At 39.3% G+C, this 24633-nt stretch overlaps 1 protein-coding gene across 1 annotated transcript in view; it reads left to right on the top strand.

Annotated features, from left to right (window-relative positions):
• The window catches only part of edil3a (EGF-like repeats and discoidin I-like domains 3a), a gene marked incomplete at its 3' end in the record, with an annotated part of 112663 nt that extends 90765 nt beyond the window's left edge, over window positions 1-21898 (top strand). Inside the window, exons 9-10 of the mRNA XM_080499741.1 lie at window positions 11654-11809; window positions 21749-21898. Coding sequence (XP_080355867.1) covers window positions 11654-11809; window positions 21749-21898 — 306 coding nt within the window. The remainder of the gene's footprint in view (window positions 1-11653; window positions 11810-21748) is intronic.
• Between the last annotated feature and the right edge of the window lie 2735 nt (window positions 21899-24633).

Below are 24633 nucleotides of genomic sequence, written 5' to 3'. Positions count from 1 at the left end.
TTGTACATGTGAGCACTCGGACCGCTGTCCCATATCGAGCAACGGCCGCAGGGATCCAGGACGGATTCCTCAGCGCCCGTGTGTTTGCATCTGATGTAATCAAAGCTGGTATCATCATTTCACCAGTTTTGCAGAGCACAGCTCCCTAATCAAATCACTGCCTCAAATACAGCACTGCCAACAACAAAGTCCATTTCATTTAATCAATAGAATTAGCTGGGTGTTTGTTTCATCTGTCCACAGAGGAGGGGTGGGGGGGGGGGGGGGTGCTTTAATTTGTCCCATTGAAACTCTCGTCTCTTGTTAAGTGTTAATGCAGCAAAGATGATGGCGTATGTCCTTTTTGAAAGCAGAAAAGCTGCTTCACAGAGAGGGAAGGCATCGTAGCGTGAAAGGACTTAAGAAGGATTCTGACTATCAGCAATAGCAACGATCATGTCTTTATTTCAAGAAGAAAAGACTTGCACTTGGTTGAATTTACTTGCTGGGGAAAATGACAGCCTGGATGTATTGGAAGCTTTTAAGGCTCTTCTGTGTCCTCCAAGTTTGATCCCCTCAATGGAGAACAAAGTTTTTACAACAGATGTTAGGAAGCATCAAAGGGTATCATTTTAACTCCCGCGTTGTGTTACTAGTCTGTATTGATAAGATCAGCCCTACATGAAGGTACTCGTTACTACAGATTGAAGTGCTTAAAGCTCAAATCACATTATTTATTTAAACTCGTGTGTCATTTTTGATTGTCATTTTTCCTCCTGCTACACTTCGCTACACACAGAAAACTGAATCAATCGAGAGAAAACCTGTCGCTAAATATTCTCGCTGAACTAATTTACAGGAACAAAATGCTACAGGGCCAACATCTTCATTTAGTTTCTGTTGCAGTCACCAAGAAGCACGCAGCCATTTAGCCACAGATGCAGCTTTAAAAAGTTTGAAGCGTGAAAACGATGGCTTCGGGATACGTTCTGATCTGCCGGGGTGTGTTCACACTACTGTGAAGGTAAATGCAATCTTGATTACACTTTCGGAGCAGTTTATATTTCCGTAGCAGGATCAATTATCCACCATAAAGTTGAATCAGATTTTCGTAATGCGCCTAACAATCTATCAGAGGCAGGAAGTTGCTTAGTGTGTATATATGTCTGCTCAGGGTGTAACACTGTACGTGCTGGTACCCATACCGTTCAGACCAGGCACGTTCAGTCCCGTCCAGAGGTGTAATTTTTATTAAACAAAATTTAAACCAGGACTTTCCCAAAAGTCCGGGCTTTGCTTGGGCAACTGAATCATCCACCCAACTTGCCCTAGTGATTTTTTTTGGGCCGATATTTTGACGTTTTTTCGGCAAAAATCATTTGGTATCGCCAATGGATCACGCCACCGCGGGGCGCGGCCATTTCTCGCCCCAAGAGTGCAATCACGTGATTCTTGCATGAACGCCGCTGATAGTGTGGGAAAACACTTGATATAGGTATTTTCTTCCTGATTCGTGTCCCCCATTCTGGTCAGTGACATGCTGTGTCTTGCCTGGAAAACATGCATTCTGATTGGATAGCGTTGTGTAATTCCTCTGGAATCTGTCAAAATTGCCTAGTTGGGGAAACTCCTTGCCGTCCGCCATTTTGAATTTTTCACTTCCATCAACATTCAGATCTTTGGTAACTAAAGAGAAGAATAAACCAAAGTTTGGTTTCAGAAAATAAACAAGTGTTTTGGATTAATTATGAGCAGTTTTTTTTTTTTTCCCTTAACTGAGTTGGTAACTGTGACTTCTGTACCGAGGTACGTACCGAACCGTGATATTTGTATACTGTTACACCCCTAATCTCTGCATGTAATACATTGACTGCATTGCATCTTGCTCTTTTGCTTCCCCCCCCCCAACTTGTTGTCACAAGCGAAGCTATGGTTCAGCCTGCTGATACAAATCTTGAAAGCCCAGATAACAGATGACCATGACTGCAAATCCCTCTGCCAACACTCGCTTTAGCAGATGTGCCGGCTCAGCTTCAAAAAGGCGAGATCGAATTTACACCATGTAGTCGCGAACATTGTGTGCGTGATTATAAAACTTGGCAAGTTTTTCTGAATATGGAGAGCCGTATTAAAGGGGAACGTTGCGGGCCATTATCAGACTTCTGTGCAGATGCATTTCAGATGGGACCTTTCAGATGTCGTATATCTCGCTGTTGGATAACCAGTTAAAGTCCCTCGCATAATTTGAATAGACATAAATAAAGTGTCTTGGCTCGAAACGGTCCCCCACAGCTGTTGCTAAATCAGTCATCTCGAGAACATTATCCAAGAATTTAGAAGGAATCTTAGAAAAGAATCCACACTAATTTGAAAACACGCCTGATGTAAATTTCATTAAGGCATTATCGTCGGAGCCTCATTTTAATCCTGTCCAATATGGCTCTTTCTTTTCTCTATCTTTTTCAAGGCCCCTGCAGCTACCATGCTGATTGAATTAGCTTCTAAATGAAGTTACGGAAGGGATGGTAAATCCATCTGCTCCTTTGATTCAATTGGGTGGTTTTTAGTGCCCCCCCCCCCCCCCCCCCCTCATCCTCCACTATAGCTTTAAATGTACAGGTCTGGAATCTGTGTAATGTAACTCCTTTGTTTTCATTATCCAAGGAAGCCATCTTATCCTTCAGCACCACACCCTGATCCCCATCTCTCTCTCTCGCTGTCTCTTCCCCCCGTCCCTCTCACTCCCTCCCAGCTAACGTAGGCTGCATTTATCTGCTTTATCTCGGGGTGATTGATTCATGAGTCTGCAGCAGCGCCCGCTGTAATCGCGGGATCTGCAGGAATTGTCAGAAGTGAAAGCGCTGTATCTTAAATCAGTGCAGCAGAGATTGGGCCCACTGTGTTCTGCATGTGTATCATGTGATTTCACAGTGTCTCCGAGACATCTCCTGACAATTCACCTCTCTCACGTCTATACATTCAAGTCAGGCAACTTCGTGTTATTTACCCAGGAGAGTACGGCCTGCACTTAGAGAGCACTATGTAGAGCACATGCTACAGTATTATGATTTATTCAGAATAGTCCAAAGTTAAATGAAGGGTGTGCACAAGTCAGCATAAATTCAGGTCAAGAAAGGTGTCACATTATTAAAAATCACTTGCGTTTATCACTGAAGTCGATTTTCTAATGTGACATTTATTTTTGTTCCTTTTGAATCCCACAATGTTGATTTTTATTCTGCATTAGATGTGTGTCTATGTGTGAGAATTTTATCTAAATATTTCATATCCCACGTGAGGAAGAGGAGGACAGTGAGGCATGCGGTATGATGAGCTGCAAGTGCAGCAGTCAGAGTAATAGCCTACTTTGTTTTTAACTCTAGTCTCTTTTGTGAGGTCTTTTGTGATTATGAGTCATGATTGTTAGAACGGAAAACTAGACTTTAGATCATTAAATCCTTTCACATTTTACACTTGCTTGATATTTGAACAGAAAGCAGTTTTCTTTGCTCCAGCGTGAAATACAGATTTGATTTCAGTCAAGATCACACATGGGACTCAGACTACTTTAGATTTTATCATTGAGTAAGTGTCCATCAGATGTCTAGTCACAGTGAGCATTAAACAGAGTGTGAAATTCCCCAAGTCCCTTACCAGTGCACCGTCAGGGCCATTTTTTACGCATGTGGATGTGACTCCCTCACTTCACTCATACTGACATGGGGAGCATCTGACTGCTTCTACAGATGTTGCTCGCTTTGCTGTAATAGCTCTAAATGATCCAAACCACCATGGCTGATTTCCTTCCTGTTCCTTTTGCCATGGCCAATTCCCCTCTTCGGTTCCTGCTACCATTTAGACTTTAAGTTGACATGCTGAATTGAGGCTCCATCTGTTTTATGGCTGTGTAGCCTATTAGAAGCCAGTTCAGGTAGTAATGTTTTTTGCTATAATGCACTGCCTTTGATAAAAGACTCTCTTTGTTTAAGAAGAGATTGAAAAGTTTTGCTATCTGAGCATGCGCGTTTCTATTTTATAGCACTTAAGCTATTGTGTTCGAACATAGATGGAGTTAAACATATTTCAAAAAAGAAAAGCAGTTATTTGAGTTATAAGGTAATGAAGGACCAAGGTCTTTTACCAATCAGGGCTTTATTCATTATGTTAACACTCATCATCATCCATAACACACATTCACCAATACATAAAATCCTTTGAAACCAGCAGTATTCTAGATTTTGAATGAAAGATGACATCAACTTTATTTAAGACAACATTAAAAGTAGCATTTACCATGTTGACCATTTCGGTAGAGAATTTAGCATGAACATGTTCTAATGCACTGACAATAATAAAGTATTTTGGAGTTGTATGTACGTCAGCATTAAAGCATAAACCATGTATAGGTAAATAGTCACACACATTTCCATGTATGGACAATTCAGAGTAAAGAACCTAACCGCACATGATTTTTTTTTTCTTTACAAAAAAACCAAACCATGGACACACTTGCGAAAGGAGAACATGCAAACTTGACATCAGACTAGCAACATTCTTGCTCTGAAGCAAAAAAGACCTCACCATGCAGCCCATAATTTACCATCGTAACATCATAGTATCAAAGCTATGCATCATGGCTTTTTTTCTAAGTGTTAATGAATGTTTGGGCCCAGTCAGTTGACAATTCACATCAAATTTAATGACATACTTTTTTAATACAAACTCGGTGGCTGTAGCTTGCGGCTTGTGGCATGGCGTGGCTGGGTGTCCTTTAAGCACACTGGATATGTATGTAAATAATATGTATATAGTTTAGCAGCTGTGTCTAACTATTAGGGATGCTCGATATTGGCTTTTCTACCGATATCCGATATTCCGATATTGTCCAACTCTTAATTTCCGATACCGATATCACCGATACCGATATATGCTGGCTTTTTACATCAAAACTGTTAGGTAACAACAACATAAAATATCTCCTACTGTGGAATTAACACATTATGCCTAATTTTATTGTGATGCCCCACTGGATGCATATGTGAATCAAACATGGCTTTCCAAATGTACACACTGAGAAAAATAACAGAACAACAACTTAAATTATGGAAAAAAGTGCCATATTTATTTAGTGTTAGAGAGAAACCTCAACAACAAACTCAACAACACCACAGACAATATTTAAAAAAAGGAAGAGGCATATCTTCAGTCCATTAGTTGTAAACAGTCAATGAATGAATAACTGGCCATAACTTGTCAAATAATATACTCAAACTGGGCTCAATCTCTTTTAAGAGTAACAAAATAGTGCAAATATAAACAAGAAAGGCACAGAAATGCTCACAAATTTAAAACAGCCCTCCTTTAAAGTGCAACAAAAACAAAGACTGAAGTTGACTCGTCCACATAACTGGTCTATTTCTTTTTCCCCATGTCCTCATGTGTAAGAGGTAGATTTTTCTGTATGAATACAAGCATCTCAGCATTGTCGCAATGTATCTGATTTCTCTTCTCATCAATGATGTGGGCAACAGTGCTGAACAGTCGTTCACTGTCAACACTGGTGCAGGGTGCAGTCAGGTACTTGCCCCAGCAGGGAAGAGGGCCTGGTTGAGCCTCCAGTCCTCCACGGACATTTCATTCACCGGGCTTCTCCTTCTTAGCCACGAGTCTAGCATGTTGTCTTTGTTGTTGTTAAACGTCATCAAGCGCGCGCCCGTAAACGTCCAATGCTGCGTTCAAGGAGACTCGGAAATTCCAATATCGGTTGTAAAAATCCGATACCGATATTTCCAAATATTACATTTTTAAGTCAATATCGGCCCTCCGATATTATCGGACATCCCTACTAACTATATATAGTAAAATATAGTAAATATAGAACTCCAAAAGAAGTCTGGTCAGAATATGCAACTATGGAAATGACTATTGTAGGCAGTGAAACAGGCTTTATTGGATTCAGGAACATATTAAATAGTAAATTGGGTTATAGAAAAAGGGGTAGAATTAAAAAAGCTTTACTTCTCTGTCCTCCGTCTCAGACATGATTATAGTTTGTGTGCATGTGTGGTATGAGTAAGTTTATATGCACTATAGCTGCGGGGATCTTTGTACATTTATACATGTACTGCGTATATAATTGTGTATAAATGTACTTATGTAAATGTGTAAACAAAATGATGATCTGCATAAAAAAATTATCATATCCATAACATATTTACAAAATACTTTTTTGAGACAGATCGCTGTAAACTGTAAATATTCTTATCCTGTTAGCTCAATGGGGATAAATCAGAGGACTTTCATTATGGTACCTTTGGAGGATTTTGTGGTTTTACATCTGGAGTTAAAGTGCCTTGCAATGAAGCTTTTTTAGAGAGTAAAGAATTACATTTCATTTCAGTTTTATGCAGAATTGCTTTATGCAAGTGTGTTGCCATAAAAGATGTGAGTGAAAAGGCACAGAGAGGAAAAGGAGACTATGCCTAATGCATAGCAATGTTCATGTCATGTACAACTCTTTTAAATGGCTTTCAAACCTGTGTTTTTCCACCTATTTTCAATTCCCCGGGCAGGCATGCTTTTTTCCCTTTTTCTTTTTTATATATTTAAATCTCCAGCTTTTTGGCTGTAAGGTGTGCTTTGGCTGGCCAACCAGCCAACTCTCCCAATGTTCTGCTCAAACGTCTTGATTCATGACAAAAACATATAGGTTCATGTCAGGACTTGGAAATGTTTCTTTCCGAATACTGTATTCACTTCACAATCCATATTTAGTCTTTTTGCAAAAGCTCTGTATAGATGTGTCAGATTTCATAGAGGAAATGAGTTCACACTGGAATGTGGTCAATGTCAAACTGACCATCCTATGATGTTACCTCGTCTGTGACATTCCATTTTATATGGTGAATGCTCCGGGGCAAATTCAGACTGCCTGCTCACCTTCCCTTCACTGTGTGGGAGCTCAGCAGGCATTTATACCCTCTGACATCTCAACACCCCAACGGGGAAACACCAGTCACGAAAGGTTTGAGCGAGCAGGTCCGCTCTGGCAGTGCGTGCCTGCATGCATGCGTGCGTGAGACTCGAGAATACCTTCAAACCAACATTACTTCTTTGGGTCTATAAACCTGAAGACTTTTCTTTAAAAAAACGTATATTTGGCTAAGTACTGATTGAGACGAATAGTCAGAGAATGGCTAAAACAAAGATAAATTGCAGAGCATTGCAGAACAACAAACAAGAAAATAAAGCTGATTGAGAATTGTGTGGGTGGGTGTTGAGCATGTGTGTGAGAGTGTGTAGCTATAAGAAAAAGCAAAAGGGAATGAATCATAATTCTGTGATAATGCATGAAACCTTCTTGGACCACAAAAACACAATGGCGCCATTAATCAAGCACCAAATATTGTGACATTCACTTTAAGAATAAAAGGCTGTTTTGGTTATGTTTTGGTTGATATAGGGTGAGTAGAGGACGATGCTTTCTAATCAACCTGTCAAGACATTCTCAAACAGAGCGACAGTATATCCCCATTCAATATAATTATCTGGTATTCTGAGGTATGCACAAATGCAGTTTGACACAAATCTGCAGCTTTAGCTGCTGTGAAACAGTGAGCTTTCATATCATATTATGAAGCTGTATATCTAAGTGTACTTTCTGAAAATACTTAGATTTCGTTGTGAGCTTTTAAGTATTATTTTTTTCCCCATTTTTTTTCACCTGGAGTTCTTTATTTTAAGTTTTGTATTTCAATAAACCATTAGAGTTTAATTCTACAGGCTGTACTGTATGTTGGCCACTGTATAGAACATAAGCTAAATCAATGAATAAAAGCGTGAATGGTTGTTTGAGCCTCCATAAGGCCACACCTTATATATAGTCGCCCCTTATATATTGTTTTTATTCACAGGGGCAATGTGCTTTCACACGGTTTAAAAAAAGGTGTCACGATATTTTTGAAGCTCAGCAAGATTGAGACTACCAGCTCATCTCCTGCAACAGGCTTAGCCAGCTCACCTCTGTTTGCAATGGCACATTTTTGAACTCAAAAAAGGTATCATGACACAAACAGGCTTTTCTTGGCAGTCGGCAGAGAAGCGCTGCACTCAGTCAGCCATCTGTCTGAAAATGATCCGCCTGCAGCTTCATCCCTTGTTTTGTTTTTTTTTTGTTTTTTTCCGGTAATTTCAGGTGTGCTTTTATGTTCTGTGGCGTTTTTGGAAACGGCAGGGATGCAGCAGCACCTAATAATGTGCTTTGGCGTGTGGCCTGAAATTCTGTGTTCAAATAGCGAGTACATCCGACACCTTATGGAAAAGTCCATGTAATGGAGCAAAGAGAACAGCGATAGGAAACCTCCAGAAGCCAAGGAAAGTAAAAATACTGAGAAATGAGAGCCTAGAGGAGTTAAAAAGTTGCATGACAACCTCAACATTTGATTGTCAGTTTGCTTGACACGTGGGATAGCTCGACTCTCAGTCTTAATCATGTTATACACTTCCTTTCCTCAGACTGAACTCCACCTGAACTTTAGACTGCTCACCATGATTTTATCTCAACATGGTCCCAGTGTACTGAGAAGCTCGCAGGAGACCTTGAGCTGGTTCACCATGATAATGAGTCCACGCTGTGATGATATGTGAAAGTGATTGAATGGCATGCAGAAAGAAAATCTGCGGAGAAAAATTGCATCACGCGCATTCACGCACATGCACATACAGACATTCCCAGAGGCCGTGTAGATTAAATGAATCTTTATGAAATACAGTTAAATCGGCCGAGCCAAAAGGGCAATGTGAGCAGGTTGCGATGTATGCATATACTGTAGCCATGAAAAAGGTAACTTAGCCTCTTTTAGCTCGATATGAACTTGCCTCTTGCTGCATTGATCTTGTTATCCTGCAGTTGCAAAGCCATTTCAATTTGTTACATGAGATTCACACACCAACTCCTGTCTTAATGAGCGGAGGAGATAAGTGTTCGTCTGGCAGAAGTGCACAAACATGCCCTCTTCAAAGGCAACCATCAAAGAAAAGAGTACAAATAAGTAATTGACCCTGTCTCCCCTTTGGATATGCAGTTATATTTTGGGGGAAACTGGGAGCTCAGATTAGCACCATGCGAATCTTGTTTTTAATCTCACTCCCAGCGAGCAAAATCCAAAAATTGATTCTTGTGTTTCATTTCTTTGGAACATCTTTGCCACGAGCAGTCTCAGATTGCTCCAGAGAAGGCACACGCCACCCGTTTGTCTCGTTTCAGGGCTCACGAAGGTGGGAGTGGGGTCGAGAATGCGATGGGGTGAGGGGGACCGGAGTTGCAGGAGAAGCCTTGCTTTAACAAGCTTATCTTGCTCCTTAATTCAGTTTGGGCCATCAAAGTGTTGAGAGTCAGCGTCGCCAGGGGCGGTCGTATTTTCTGACCGCTACCTGTGACAGCAATTACAGGTTCCCCTTCAAGCATGCCTTTGTTTTGGTGACAGTCTTGACTGCCTGGGTAGAATGAGATTAACTCAGTGTTCTGCAGCTGAAACAAAATAGAAGTCTAACAATGCAAAGTGTCACGGCCCTCTGAAGCGATCAACCAGCTCCTGCCATCGTTGCATTGTAGGCTCCCAATCCAGGAGCTTTGTTGTGACACTGCTGTTATTATAACTGGAGATGTGGTTCAATGTCTCATATACATCAGTGGAATACTCGGCAAAAGCTGCATTTAGTAACAGCAAAGAGCTCTATATCACACACAAAAGTGGGAACAAGGGCAATTTTGTTTGAAGGTGAACCTTCATGAATAGTGTATTCATAACAAATGAAGCATGCATACACGGTGTTCGGCATCTGCATAATTGGATACCTGTAGCCAGGGCATTAGGAATTAACATACAAGTACACGCAAACTTTTGTCCTACTTTCATTTGCTTAACAGCTCACAAATGGAGAACTGGGAGTTCATCCACTTTAATGCCTTTTTATAGATTCAAGAGTTTTCGAAAGAGGTGCCGAGGCTCGACTTTGTCGACGCGCGAGTCGGGATCCAGGTCTACGGCTGCTCATGTACACGGCGAGATGTCGGCGTTAGAGAGAGTCTCAACAACACTCGGTGCTGCTCTCGATCTTAAAGTAGCTGGAAGAGTAGCTGAGAGGACACGTTCTCACAGCATTGTTTAATCCTTAAAACACTAATCTCATTCATATCACCACTCTTCATGAAAACAAATCATTGTTTTATCATCTTGCAGTCAACAGAAGTTTTGTGGGATGCCAAGATACACTGCAGTGCTCTGAAAAGTGTTGAAGCAGGGAGGTGGATGAAATCAGTCCCTCTTCATGCACTAGTTTGTTTCTCTATTGGTTTAATCTATGATGGGGCCTGATTTTTTTTTTTTTCCATCAGAGCAGTCTGACACAGTATATATATTGGCCTGTGACCAACCCAATTAGCGTGATATATGGTAGCCTCAGTGTTGTGTGCCGCATATTCAGCAAAAGAAATAAATCTGCTCACATTTCTCTCACGCACACTGCATGCTGCTAAATTTTGCTGCTATGTGTGTCACAGCAAAATGCCAAGTCAAGCCCTGTTTTTCATCCCAAGTTAGCGCCGCACTGATATACGTGATAAGTGAGATAGCTCTACAGTGACATTTGAGTTATTAATACCACCTGGAAAGGCTGCCAATAATTTTGTGTTCATCTTTTTAAATTTTTTTGGAAATGGCTTGAATCATCCGAAAATATTAGTCACAATCATGGACCTACCTTGTGATTCTTCCAATTTCTAATGAAAAACAACAATAAGCATGTTGTACAATTATTGAAAAGTCGGCTCACAGGAGCTGGCTGTAACGTTTCACATCCATCGCTTTATGCTCAGATTAGTGAGAGTGATTTATTTTGTAATGCTATCCTTAGTCTTTTATTACAACTGTCACTATTTCCTATTAGTAGGCAGTGCCATCCGCTTAACTTCCCCTTTGTATTGCTCACAATACGTGCATTATTCATTTGACATATTGAGCATGGCAGAAGACGTTACATATAAAAACCACTCAATGCATTTAAGAGATAATAACAGATTATTTTCTCATTGGCACCGAGCGAGTTGTTGTTGTTGTTGTTGTTGTGTGTTTTGGGATCTTGATTTTTATCGCCGTCTCATATCAACAGTGTTGACTCTGTCTCCAAATAATAAAGCATGATTGAACACAAAAGATGTCAACAGAAGGAAAAACTTTGTCTATTTACCGCCTTGAACACTTGCGCAGTAGATTGTTTGCGACAAATGAGATCCTATTAAAAATTAACCTAAATGGAGCAGTGTGGGTCTCAGAAGCTGCTGCAGCATGCAATTTCTGTTTTGCTGAGGCGAGGTTGTGGACTTAGCCTTGTTGTTCAATATTCTGTGAATAATTGAAACTGACTTGACTTGCACTCTGTGTCTTTATTCAGTAAATCCTCTGATGACATCAAAAACAAAACAAAAAAAAGCTGCTGACTTGATTGTGAAAAACGACCATATGTGAACTTTATTTCTTTTCTTTTCTTTTCTTTTTTTTTTAAAGCTAACTTTCTTGAGAAATGGAGTTCATCTTTCTATTGTGTATCTTTCTGATCTCTTTTTTTGGTCCTTGGTCTCTTCATCTCCTCTCCTCTCTCTGTTTCTCTATCTCAGATGGACTTGCTCGTCCCAACCAAGGTCACAGGCATCATCACCCAAGGAGCGAAGGACTTCGGCCATGTCCAGTTTGTTGGTTCATACAAAGTTGCTTACAGTAACGATGGGGAGAGGTGGAGTGTTTATCAAGATGGGAAACAGGGGAAGGACAAGGTAAGTTGTTTACCACTGCATAATGGCCCATGTAAATATATTAATGGACAGCCTGCATGTCCCAAAACTGACTTCATTATCACTGCCAAAGCAAACATATTAAAAAATACAGTGGAATCGGAGGCTTGTGGGTACTATGAGGGCTGAAGATTTGAATTATAGATCACGCGACAAAAGAAAAGGTAGGAAACATCAGCAAAAGATGCACAGAGAATGTACAAACCTGCAGCAAACAAAGCAGCTGATGTCAAAATGACAGACATTAACTGTGAAAATGTCCACTTTGGGAGCTGTCTTGTTTCTCCTTTCTATTTCCCTTTAACATCTTTTTATCTGTGGCTCAAACAGACCCTGCTTGCTTTGTCCTCTTGCCTCTCTCTGGCTCGGGATCAGATAAGACCATGCTGTCAACCTGGTCTGGCCACTGCTATGTTGAAAATCTTGTTTACGGCCCTTCAACTGAGTACACACGTCCATTCGAATTGCCCAAGACAACAGAAACATTGTCGAGCTGCAGCAGCTTCTCTGCTGATATCAGGAGAGCTGCAGGCAGAGGGCTGCGGTGAGAGCTGAAGCCTCTTGTCTTTCAGATACTGGTGGCAGGAGAGGTACTGTTTATTCTCCCTCTTGCTGTGTTATTGAAAGATAAGCCGTACTTCTTCTTATTCATGAAATGCTGATTTGTTGACCACAGAAATCAGGACTCCAAACACACTGAACGCATGGGTTGGGTGCACATTCTTTTTTTTCTTTTTTTTTTTTTTGTGGAGGGGGGACTTTGGGGGTTTTCATTAACTGTACTGTAATGGTTTTTCTCTAAATCATCACATTTGGAACAAAAATTAACAAATTCAAAAATTAGTTAGTGAGAAAGTCCAAATCTCTAATTACAGCTTGTGGCTGTCCAACATTTTTTGTCACAATCTGAAAAAAGTTTGCACATACGTATATACTCAGATACAAATCTGAGTATATATCAAATAATTCGATGCAGAAAATATTCATGTTTGCATGCCTTATGTTTTGTGGCTCTGTATCATCTCATGCAAACTTACCCAAGAAGACAAAAGTAGGAGCTGCTTGGAGATACATCAGAAAATGCACACGACATGTTTTAATGTTTTAATGTAACAACCCAATTAAGTTCAATCTCAGGTGTATGTGGTTCAAAATTTAAATTTATCCCTCTTGCTCAGACATATACTTGAATTGAATTTGAAGAGATTATGTTGATCTCTTTATTAGTTTCAATAACTTTGGCAGTGTATTTTTTGAGGGTTTGTTTTATTAATGTGAGATGTTTTAAATAGTTTCTTTAGGCCTTGCTGCCAAACTTCAACTACAACTACGCGCCCTGCAGTCTTTGTCTGAGCTTTCGCTTTCTCATAAAAACAGTGCAGAGGTGATTTGATAGGCTCCACTTTTATTTCCAAGTAAGATTTTCCTGAAGAAGGATTTTTATATTATCAGGGTCAGTTTGATCACTATAAAGCAGCACCTTATAAAGGCCAATAACTCCCACCAACTTTTCCCCCCTTTCATGTTGAAGATCGAGTATTAGAATTTCTTTTTTCAATTTCAGCTGTTAAATGTTCTTGCTTGGGGAGTTCATCACAACCATGATGATCTTTGGATGGAGGCCAATGCATGCTCTGCGTGATTTTCACTCAAGCAATCTGAATGCTGAGCCCTGGATGACTTCTAAAAGCTTGGAAAGAATCCTCTGAGATAGCAAAAGGAGGAGAAGTAAAGTACTGGTGACATCTCAGAAAGCTATTATGCTTATTTTTAAATATCAGTTTCAGGAGAAAATAAAGAACTTGGTAGACAGCAACACTTATCTGCAGCTCCGACATGAGAAAGAAAACGCTGCATGGCTGTCTGTAATGTTCCCTGTGTTGTCATTCTTGTGTAATTCAGGGCAGAAGCAGGTATAGGCAGTCAATCTGAGTGCGCTCCATATTAGAGGATGAGCAGTTTTAGCAGGACATCTGAGAATGTCAATCAGTCCGTCCCCAGACAGAAGCGAGTGGCTGTTCAGATGTATGATTCTTCAAGGTGTTTTCCTCCTTCAGTCAGCTGAAGCAGCCATTAATGCTAGAGGACACATTTGGCTGTTGCACTCCCGAGGCTCCTCCTGCCACACCACAATGCTTGACTTGGCAGGGGTACACTGAAAACGTGTGTGTGTGTGTGTGTGTGTGTGTGTGTGTGTGTGTGTGTGTGTGTGTGTGTGTGTGTGTGTGTGTGTGTGTGTGTGTGTGTGTGTGTGTGTGTGTGTGTGTGTGTGTGTGTGTGTGTGTCTGGTGGTAGAGGCTTGTAAGTATTCTTCTCAGCTCCCCCGTCCAGCTCCTGTGTGGCAGAGGCTGCAGGCAGTTAGATCTAGATTGAGAGAGGAGGCTGTGTCAGAATACAGATGTTGTCAAAGCAGGGCACAGCAGCACGCGCAACAGTATCACTCCACAAAATCTATAGTGCCTTGTTTGCCTTTGCTTTACACACAAACCCCAAATACCTATGTAGTTCACTTGTAACTGAGACGACCAACAGCACAGTCCATTGTTTAAACATAATTAAACTGGGATGCCCCCCATAATTCAGCTGCATTCCTGCACTCTTTCCACACTTGGGTCAGTGTGTTGGCTGCTCCCGTACTGCTGCTCTTTTATAGGTGTCAATATTTACACATTCCACTGATAGGGGCAATCAAGCACAAAAGTAATTGATTTATGTTTAATAGTGTTTTACTCGGGTGAGATGGGGTTAATTAGCCATTAGAATCTTCAATCCCCTCCAGGTCAGAGGGTAACTGAATACGAGATAGCTGTGAAAACCATCAACTTGAAATTAACCACTAATCATCTTTTTATTTTCCGAAGCCATCTAAGTGGTGAGCCTCAGTGAAGCTCAGGATTAAACAGAAAAAACACATCACTAGATAACGTACCGCCAACCTCTGTGAAGAATAGGTCATGCTGTGAGCTTCAGTTTGATTGAGTGGAACTGCTTCTCCCGAGCTCTTGACCTTTCAGTGACGTCGCTGAGTTTGCCTGCGACTACTACGACCCTCTCGGGCAACAAAAGGTCAGAGAGCAAAGAGATCTGTGTGACCTGATCCCTTGACCCGTGCTACTAGTTTCAAAAATAGTGCTACAGCTCCCGGGGTGCACAAACTATACACTTGTACTGTGCTCTCATGGCTCCACCAACTTGGAAAATCAATGGTTAATAGGAGACTTATGGCTCATGGGTCAAACTTTCTTTGTGCCGAAATGTGCCCTTTGTTCCAGTGTTGGAACTATTGTTTTTGTATGTGAATGCAATGAAATAAGATGCAATTATCTTGTTGAATTGTACGCACCAATTCACATCTACAACAATTTAGATGCAGCAATTAGCTTAAAAAGCATGTCAAAAGAACCCATTGTACCAAGAAATAATCAACACATGCAACACTCTGAGCATAACATACAAACTCTACACAGTAACACACACTTCAAGCCTGGACTTGAACCAGGTACATTTGCTCAATGAGGCCAAATTGCTAAACAGCAGAAAAATAATAAATTATTATGAGCCATTTTTATATTTGTAAATACTCTGTATTTTATTTTCATGACTTAAAAGCTGGAATCCCAAAATATGAAATGAAAATGGCTAATTTATTTGATTGATGTGTAAGAAATCTAAGATGTATTAAAGTACCACTGTCTGAATCAAATCAACTTCTCCAATATGTTCAAATATTATAGATCCGCCTATTTATTAAGACACATTTGGCTTAAATGTTTTCATTTTCTCTGGATTATCAGCAGTGCTGCCTTTATTTGACAGGAAATGAAACAATGCCACATTATTAAAATGGTTCAGTCACCCATAGCACAAATACAACCAGGTGGCTCCAGCTGTCAGTTGCCGGTGGCTCTTCTTCTGTTTTCAGGAATGCTAACCACAGGTCAGACACAGAAGGTTAAACTTCTGCAGCAGCAACAGCTGCTTCATTTATTCCCAGCTGTATGTGTTTTTATTTTCTCTCAACTGCTTTGGGACAACAATAAAGTCTGTTATTTACTCTGCTTAGCAAAGGGTAAAGTCAGTTAATGGTCAGTTCTGCTACTGTAGCTCATTCACGACGCATAAGAAAATCCTGTTATGGTCCTTGAGGTTCCAGCAGACAACTAACACTGCAATATTGGATACCCATGATGGATAGAATAAGTATGAATTACTTTTTCATGATACAGGGACAATAAAAATTGGCTCAAGCAGATCTATGTACACATGTACACAAATTGATAATGTAAGAACATATACCTACTACTTATATCTTATTTTTGTTCCAAACACAATTTCTCCAATTCGTCTGATACTTCACACATCCACTTACAGGGACTGTATTCTTTAGACATTGCCTCTGACACGGTGCACGTCTCCAGACAGTCTGGGACAGATCCTTGTGAAACCTCGATCAGCTGCTGGTTTTGTGGCCTTGCCTTTTATATTGCGCCGTCCTTTGCCCCAATCGTCGTACTAAACTCGTGGCGACACTCACGCAGGAGACGCTTGTCTCGCATCCCAATGTCAAATGTTGTAACTCGAAAAGACTGTGAAGACTGAAAAGTCAAAACAGGGTGGTTTAGACGATGTTTTGGTCTGCAACAGCTCTCATGAGTATGTTTTCATTATATTAATTATGAATGTGAGCAAAAGAAATAGCAAGACATGCCTAAACTGGAGCAACTTCTACATCTTTACACTCCATCTGTGGTACATGGTTGTTACCACCCTTAGTGGTATAATATAAATCAAGAGACAATTTAGGTGTGTTTGGTGAATTCCGTCCACATCTCGTAGTGTTTATCTTGCCATACGGACGCAAGCAGAACCAGCCTTTGCTTTTCTTCCAAAGAAGCCCTAAATTGTCATTTGACGGAAGTCTGAACAAAAGCAAGACCAGAAGAACCAAAGACAGAATGTGCCAGGCTGCATACGTGCTGTATTGCTGTATTCTTGGCGATTGTAACCGAGATGCCTAAAGGATGACTTCCCGCCACTGGTTTCAAGAAATGCACTCTTATTTCTGTATCTTCACATTATTGACTGCACTTACATTGGGATCTTTAATACTATTTCAATTATGTAATAATCTGCAGATAATGTACAAACTTCCTAATTTATTTGCAAAATGTTATCACAATGTGGGTTCAAGGTTTTTATTAGACTATTGGAAAGTTACTCTGTTATTATTATTATTATTATTATTATTATTATTATTATTATTATTCCACTTTGAGTTGCTGTAATGTGTGTTATAATGCCCAGACTGCTTTTGTCATTCATTCTTGCACTTTGTTATTGTTATTTGAGATGTTAAAAAAGAAAGAATGTGAATGCCTTCGATAGTCAGTTATATTTTTCATTTGTGTTTTTGCATTGCCAGAGGCAGTGTGTAAAATGTGTTTCCATCACTGTAATGTCAAACATTTTCTATATTATCAATCCCAAAACTCATCAGGGTTGGTTATATGTTTTACATGTATCACGCCTTGCTGTATTTACCTCCCAGAGACCAGACTCTCTGACTCAAAGGTGTATGTGAAAATGTTTCTTTTCCACATGACGCTCAGGAGATCAGTGAGAGAGCGATGATTATTTCCAGATACACCCTCTCAGGAAATAACAAGATGTACTCATTAGACAAAATGTGGGTGAGAAGCAAGGCAAGTGTGTCTCTATGACTCTTCTCAGACACCGTGTGAAGCGGGAAATAACAGGATAAAGAGAGATGAAATATTATATAGTTCAGTTTTTACTTTGAGACACGAAATATATACAAAAACCATGAGAAATGACAGAACATAAAACCGTGCGATGAAGTGTTGTTTTCCTCTTGTCACATACAAACCGTCTAAGCATTACACTACAATATAAATGAGAAGGGCCGGGAAGAGAACTTGTTCCACTTCTGGAGGAAAATGATGAAAAAGAGTGGTGGATGAAAAGGTGACCCTCCATCGTTTGTATTAGACACGTGAAATAAGAGCAGTAATGAAAGACTACACCTGCCACATGATTTCAGCTTTAGTTTTCTTTAAAAGTAAAGCACCAAAGCTCAGAAAATGACAGGACCCGAACGCGCTGAATAAAGAATTAGACAAACACAGCGTCTTTGGAAAGGAGGAGGTTTGATCGCCTGTCACATCACTGTATATTGATCCAGAACAGTTCTATCTTTTATCTCCTTCGCTACTGAGTGAATAACTATCGGTAAACAGTGCTTCATGCTATATCTCATTTTTGTGCCTGCACCACACGTCATCCTGCATTAGTACTGTTCACTTATATGCTTTATTAAGGTAAATTTAATGTGAAGAATAGATCCAAGAGTTTCATGAACAGTCGTTTTTGTTTGTGTCCTCGTGTCAGATCGTCGCATGCGTCAGCATCCAGTTAGAGTTGGCCACAAACATGCAAACAGAAAAAACAGACACCCATTTGAATTCCCTGCAATGCCATTAATTAAAATTATGAATAGTGTTTATGAAGAGGATTAAAAAAAATATTTAAAAAAATAAATAACAAGGTTAGCATATCAATGCTGTTGGCTTTTTTTTAATTCTGTTTTTATTTTCATGTCATACTCTTTCGTCACCTTGACTGCATAAATGGGGCTCGTGCGCTTGCAGCAACCCGCCAGTGAATTTCATCAAATGTACCTCTGAGTATAAATCAAGTCCAATAAATAACGAGATGTTTTATTAAAACTTCTCTGTGCAAAATCTGTAACAAAATAGAGCAAGAAAGTACAACTTGAAGAGTTATCTTTTGTTTTTGGTTGATTTACACTTGGCATTTGTTTTTAAATCAAATTGCTACCTCAGTTCATTCTGTGGTTATACCCTTACAAGCTCGACTCGTAAAAAAATGTTGAATATATATATAGAATAGAATAGAATAGAAACACCAAAACAAATTAAAGCTGTGGAATGCCAGCTGAGGAAATGTTTCTCTGCTGCACGTTGAGATGATTTTTGCCTCTTTTGCAACCGAGTTAAAAGCACACAGAATCATTAACATTGCAGATGTTTTCAGACGTTCTAATTTACATTGTGTGTTCTCTCAAATCAATCGAATCAGGCCAACCGGACTGTGATTGCTCTCGATTGCTCCTCGACAAATGACAACATTTATTAACGTACTGTGTCTTGTAAAATGTATTTTGCACGATCAGGTAGGTAAGCCTGATATTTCATTACCACAGACATACTGAATCAATGGTGCACACCATCAATAGATCAATGCCAAATCACACTTTAAAAAAAAAAAAATTATTACAAACAAGCCTTTACTTATTCATGCCCTACAAAAGGTGAATAATTTTTTGGTTGTGGAGACATTGAAAAACAAAAAAAGATTCACAAAGTCTTTTTTCACCATGGATCTTGGTGCAAGCAGTCCTTTTTTGCCTATAAAGCTTCTGAATGTGTTATTTTGATTATTCACTTTCGTAGTCCACTCATTTCCTCTTGCTGTTGCTAAACTCCTGCACTTTCCTCCTCAGGAGACATGTTTTTGTGCATCTTTTTGTGTATTCAGAATTATAATTAATCCAAACATTCACACTTTTTTTTCAGTCTGAAATTGTTTCACCTCACGGAGAAAAGTAAAAAAAAAAGTTAATTGTTGTTAAATTGTGACATTTAGAAATGCTGACAATTACATTATAGCCATCAAATCCTACCACATCGTCTGTTCCCTCCTCTGACCTTTCTGCTCCAAAACACACTGTAATTGTTTTCATGCAACCACTCAAACAATTTTTGTCCAGGTTTTTACAACCATATGAGCATTTGATAGGGAATTAGATGAAGATTTACTCCCCAAAAAATTGTCAGTCCTCATTTCTAGCACCTGCTTGTATTTAGCCCACTGATTTCCTATTCCACACAACACTGAATCCTATTACATCCCAATTACACAAGCATAATCATTTCTATTTAATTGAAATGATCATATCCTTCAATGAGGCACTCCCTGTAGATTCATTTCCTTCCTAATATACTTCATTCTACTGTCTATTAAACACACACCAATGCTTCTAATAATCAACAACAGAGCTTATGTCCCCGCATGAAAATTATCCTTGTTTGTGGTCACTGGCGAAGCATTGAACTGATGTTTCAGGGATCATCTGAGAGACTGTAATTGACATTAGGTTCATATGAAAGTGGCACAAATTCTGAAAACCCGATTGACCACTTGAATGCAGCAACAGATAGAAAATACAAATTGTCAGTGGGTTTAAAAATGTCAGGATTGAAGACTTTCTTTTTTCAAAAGCAGCTTTCTTGGCACCAGGTTTCAGAAATTAGACATTGGGGGGAAAAAAGTGTGTCATAATGGAGGAAAATCAAGCCCCGAAAAGCCTGCACAGGTTATTAACACCATTCATGGAGACTCAGCACCTGAACTTTTTTTTTTAACAAATTGTAAAGGTTGGTACGTCCAGCTGTGCCATTTTAACAATGCACCGGTTTCTCGGAGGAAAGCTGCTGATGTGCTCACATTTGTGGCGCAGAAAAGAACTGTACCCAGAATGGGACAGAGTTGAGTGGATGGCCTCTCGCCGGCAGTGTTTGAATTGAAGCCGTGATTGGCCGTGCTTCATCCAGTACCCGTTCAGGCGTGAGGTCTTCAAGGTAACAGTCCGAGGAAATCAAGCAATAAATGCAGCAAAAATGTGTCGCACCTGCCTCCCCATAAAAAAAAAAATAGCGATCACATTTATTTTTTCATGGCTTTTCCACGAAAGTCCGTTTTTCTACATGTCGTCTGTTAAAGTATGTTTTTACTCATTTCTGGGTCTGAAAGGCCACCAGAATCTAACATTCTAAACCAAAATATGGGATGTCCTGAGATTTCCTGGATGTCAAACCTTCGACAGACATTCCAATACGGGATCACAAGAGGGTGCTACCTGTTCTATAGGGGGACTCTGAAAAGTGTAAATGCAAAAAAGAAGATGTTAATTCCATTTTTTTCATGTAAATGTAATTGCTATTCCTAACTTCTCTACATTTGTTTTGTTTAAGTAACAGTAGAAGTTCATAATGCCACATTGATACCAAAATAGCATCAACGTTCATCAAAGGCTGCTGATTTCTTTTCACTTTGTTCTAAGATCTAACAGGCTTTTGCTCATGTTAGAAAATCATAGCAACAGTTTCAATTCCTCATTGCAATGGAAAATTTCAGGTTGTTCATAAATATATTTGAAATGTGCTGAAAAGTGCATTTAAAGGGAACATGTTCTTGCTGACTTTTATATTTTTGCCCTAAAACTAAGGAAAACCTTTGTACTTTAGTATCAGGATTATGATTTATAGGTTATCAGGCTGTGATTTTACCCTTTTGAGAACAAATTGTGCACCGCATTCCACTTGACCTAAAATAACTTTGACACCGCTAACTTATACACTAAGTGTCTATTTGGCTGCTCATTTTCACAGAAGGTCCCACAGTAAGTCATTGGAAAGTGCATCCAAGACTTCAATAGCGTTTTTGCTTGATGCCCAGCCTGCAACTTACGTTTCCCAATTTGTCGAATTGTTCAGGCCTGTATTAAGATCACGAATTAAACAGATTACAAGATCATTTAGGTTCGTAAGGGGGTAAATGTTTTGATGAGCGCAGGTAATTCCAGAAGATCCAGCTCAGTTTGTCCACATGGATAAGGAGCTCCGACTCTCTTGTGTCACATTGACAAGATACAAATATTTTTTTCCTCTTTCTCTTAAAACACAGTACAGTCGCTGTACAGCACACAGTTTCATGTCTCCTCGTCTTTCCAAACAGATTGCGTGTTCTTTTCTGAATGTACTGTACTCATGTATCATTCATTTTTCCCTGCTGTTTTTTTGTTTTGTTTTGTTTTCCCAGGTGTTTCAGGGGAACTTCGACAACGACACGCACAGAAAGAACGTGATAGATCCACCCATCTACGCCCGGCTCGTTCGGATCCTCCCCTGGTCATGGTACGGCAGGATCACTTTGCGTGTAGAAATACTGGGATGCACAGAGGAAGAGTGAAGCCCTTTCCTCCATCTTTCTCGTCATTATCCCCCGTCCCTTCGGCATACTGGAGTATCTCACCTGGTACTGCAGGAAACAAACTGTGCAACCTGTAAAAAGAAATCGATTTCCAATGGATTTTTCAAGAGTAAGTGTTTGGTTTTGGTGGGTTGCTGTTTATTCTTTTGTACAATGATTTCAAACCTGCCCCTGATTCACTTTCAGTTTCCTATTTAAAAAAAAAAAAGTGTGTTCTTTGTCTTTTTATTCTTCTCGAAGTTTGCCTGTTTGGAATGAACTTCTATGGTATATATATATATATATATATATATATATATATATATATATATATATATATATATATATATATATATATATATATATATATATATATATAAAACCCTTGACCCCCAAAATATATATATGTATATTTGGGGGTCAAGTATGAGCGGGGGGGGGGGGGCCTCACCATGGTTTTAACTTGTCAACATGAAAGCTATTGTACAGTGTCACTTTTTAACAGAGATGTGAAATCTGTCCTTCGTGCTTCATTGGACATGATTAACCGACTTCATACATCATAACTGAAGTGTCTAAAGTACGGTGTTGAGAAGACGCGCTATCACTTCATCAAATATATTTTTACTTTGATTACTACACCTCCTCAAGCCATGCTCTTTACCTTAACGGACACTGGCATTACTACATCAATCAAAACACTATTAATGCTCTTGTATTATATGTAAAAGACTAAGAAATTGCATGGTGCGTGAATTATAAATGTATATTATGACAAATCATTTAAAACCTGCAGCCCTGAGAGCAAACAGCTTTGATTTAGGGACCTATTTTTCTGTGCATTTTTAAATAGTTCTGAAACATTACGACTCACTGCAAAAGCTTAACAAAGGTGACTGATATGTGTGACAACAAGCACTGCAGTTCACTGCAGTACTGCAGCACAGACACTGAGGCTTATAGGTTGTACGTAGTTGAAACGTTTGCTCTCATAGGGAGTGTCCATTTTTCTATTCGTAACTATCTGAATATCACAAGACTTTTTCTAGGAACTTTGGTATAATTGTTTGTGTGTATTCTCTTTTTTTTTTATTTAATTACATTTCTTTTTTTGTCTCAGCTGACAGGTTCATAACATCCGCGTTAAATGTCCTCGTGTTGTCTCGGAGATCTAAGTTAAATCAATTAAAAGCTCAGGATAGATGTTATTTATCATAACCCACAATGCATCATTTTCTGGCCAACTATTGAATGATTTTGTGTGTTATTTAAAGAACAAACAAAAAGATCTAATGAGTCAAAGTAATTATTTAAAGCATCTGTATATTCATAGTTCAAATATTCAACACTGTTAAATTTTATTTAATCCCCTTTCTTGTGAGATAAAACCCATTAATTTCATTCTTTAAAAAAAAAAGAGACGGTCCAAGTTTAACCATATATTATTACATGTTAATATCTAAAAATCTGCAACAGTGATGAACCATGGTTATGATGTTTTATGGGGTTATAATTAAATAAATAATTTGTATTAGATTTTTGATTTTGAGTCCAGATGACAATGACGAACTAAATCTAGAAAGGCGTCTTTTTTTTCCCTTTTTTTCCCCACTTGACATGACAGCCGCTCTCTGCATGCTGAAACGGTTTCAGGGTGCTGACAATATTTAGAAATATTGAGGTTACGGGGGATAAAGTCGCTGTTATGCCAATCACGTCAAACATTTTGTTTATGCAGTTCTCACTGTATGGGTTCTGCTGTCGGCAGCATTCTGCAGTAAATGAACAGCGATGCTTGACTGGTTAAATAAATGGAAGTAAACAAGTCCTGAGGTATTGCAGCATTGTCAAACCTTACAAGCCTTTATACACGGCTTAAAAATAGATCTGAATAACTCGAGTGGTTGCCAATCTTGACTAGTTCTCCAAACGCTCTTGAGCGCGATCAGAAGAGAAGCCCAAAAAGGAGCAACGTCCACTTTCATGCTTCACATTTTGTTGTCAGATTTCAGTCCCTCAACAATCCAATCATTTCATATTATTGGGATAATATTTATTTCCTCTGTGATTGCACAGAAAAAAGTATGATATTTACAGAAGAAAGAAAAAAAAAAAACTTTAATTTACTGCATCAATTTTTTTTCCATGATTGCCAGGCAAGATTGAAAATATTACAGTTCAGCTGTTATTTTCATCTCTTTATGTTAATGGACAAAAAATAATCAAACAGTTGTGGTACTTAATTTTCTATCTGAAAGGATGAGAAGCACAGACGGAAAACATAAATAAGCGTGCCACCATTCACTTCTATTGAAGATTTGTTTTTTGTTTTTTTCATGAATAATAGCTGATGAGAATAATAACTTACTATTTTGTGCCAGGACATTTTTTGCTGCCATGCCATCATCACAAATGTCGTTGTTGCTCACTAGTAACAGTATGAAGTTTGAAAACAAGACGGGAAACTTTGAATGGTCTGGTCAACTGAGCTGAGTGCAGCCAGTCCTGATGTGACTCGATGCAGCGTCACACGCAGCCTGTGAGATCCAGGCGGCGCGGCGTTGGCTCTGATGGCTCTTCTGACTGAGGAATCTTGAAAAGTTTACTTCTGTATGTTACACTGATAAACGTTGCTGTGGATTCTCAATGTGAAACTTGTTATCAGTACAAATCAGTGGGTGTCACTCCGTAAGCATACAGACACATGATCAGCATAACGAGAAGAGGAAAAAATA

Source organism: Blennius ocellaris (assembly GCF_963422515.1).
Source record: "Blennius ocellaris genome assembly, chromosome: 7".
NCBI lineage: Eukaryota > Metazoa > Chordata > Actinopteri > Blenniiformes > Blenniidae > Blennius > Blennius ocellaris.
The sequence above is the reverse complement of the archived record's forward strand: the minus strand, read 5'-3'. Positions and strand labels throughout refer to the sequence as shown.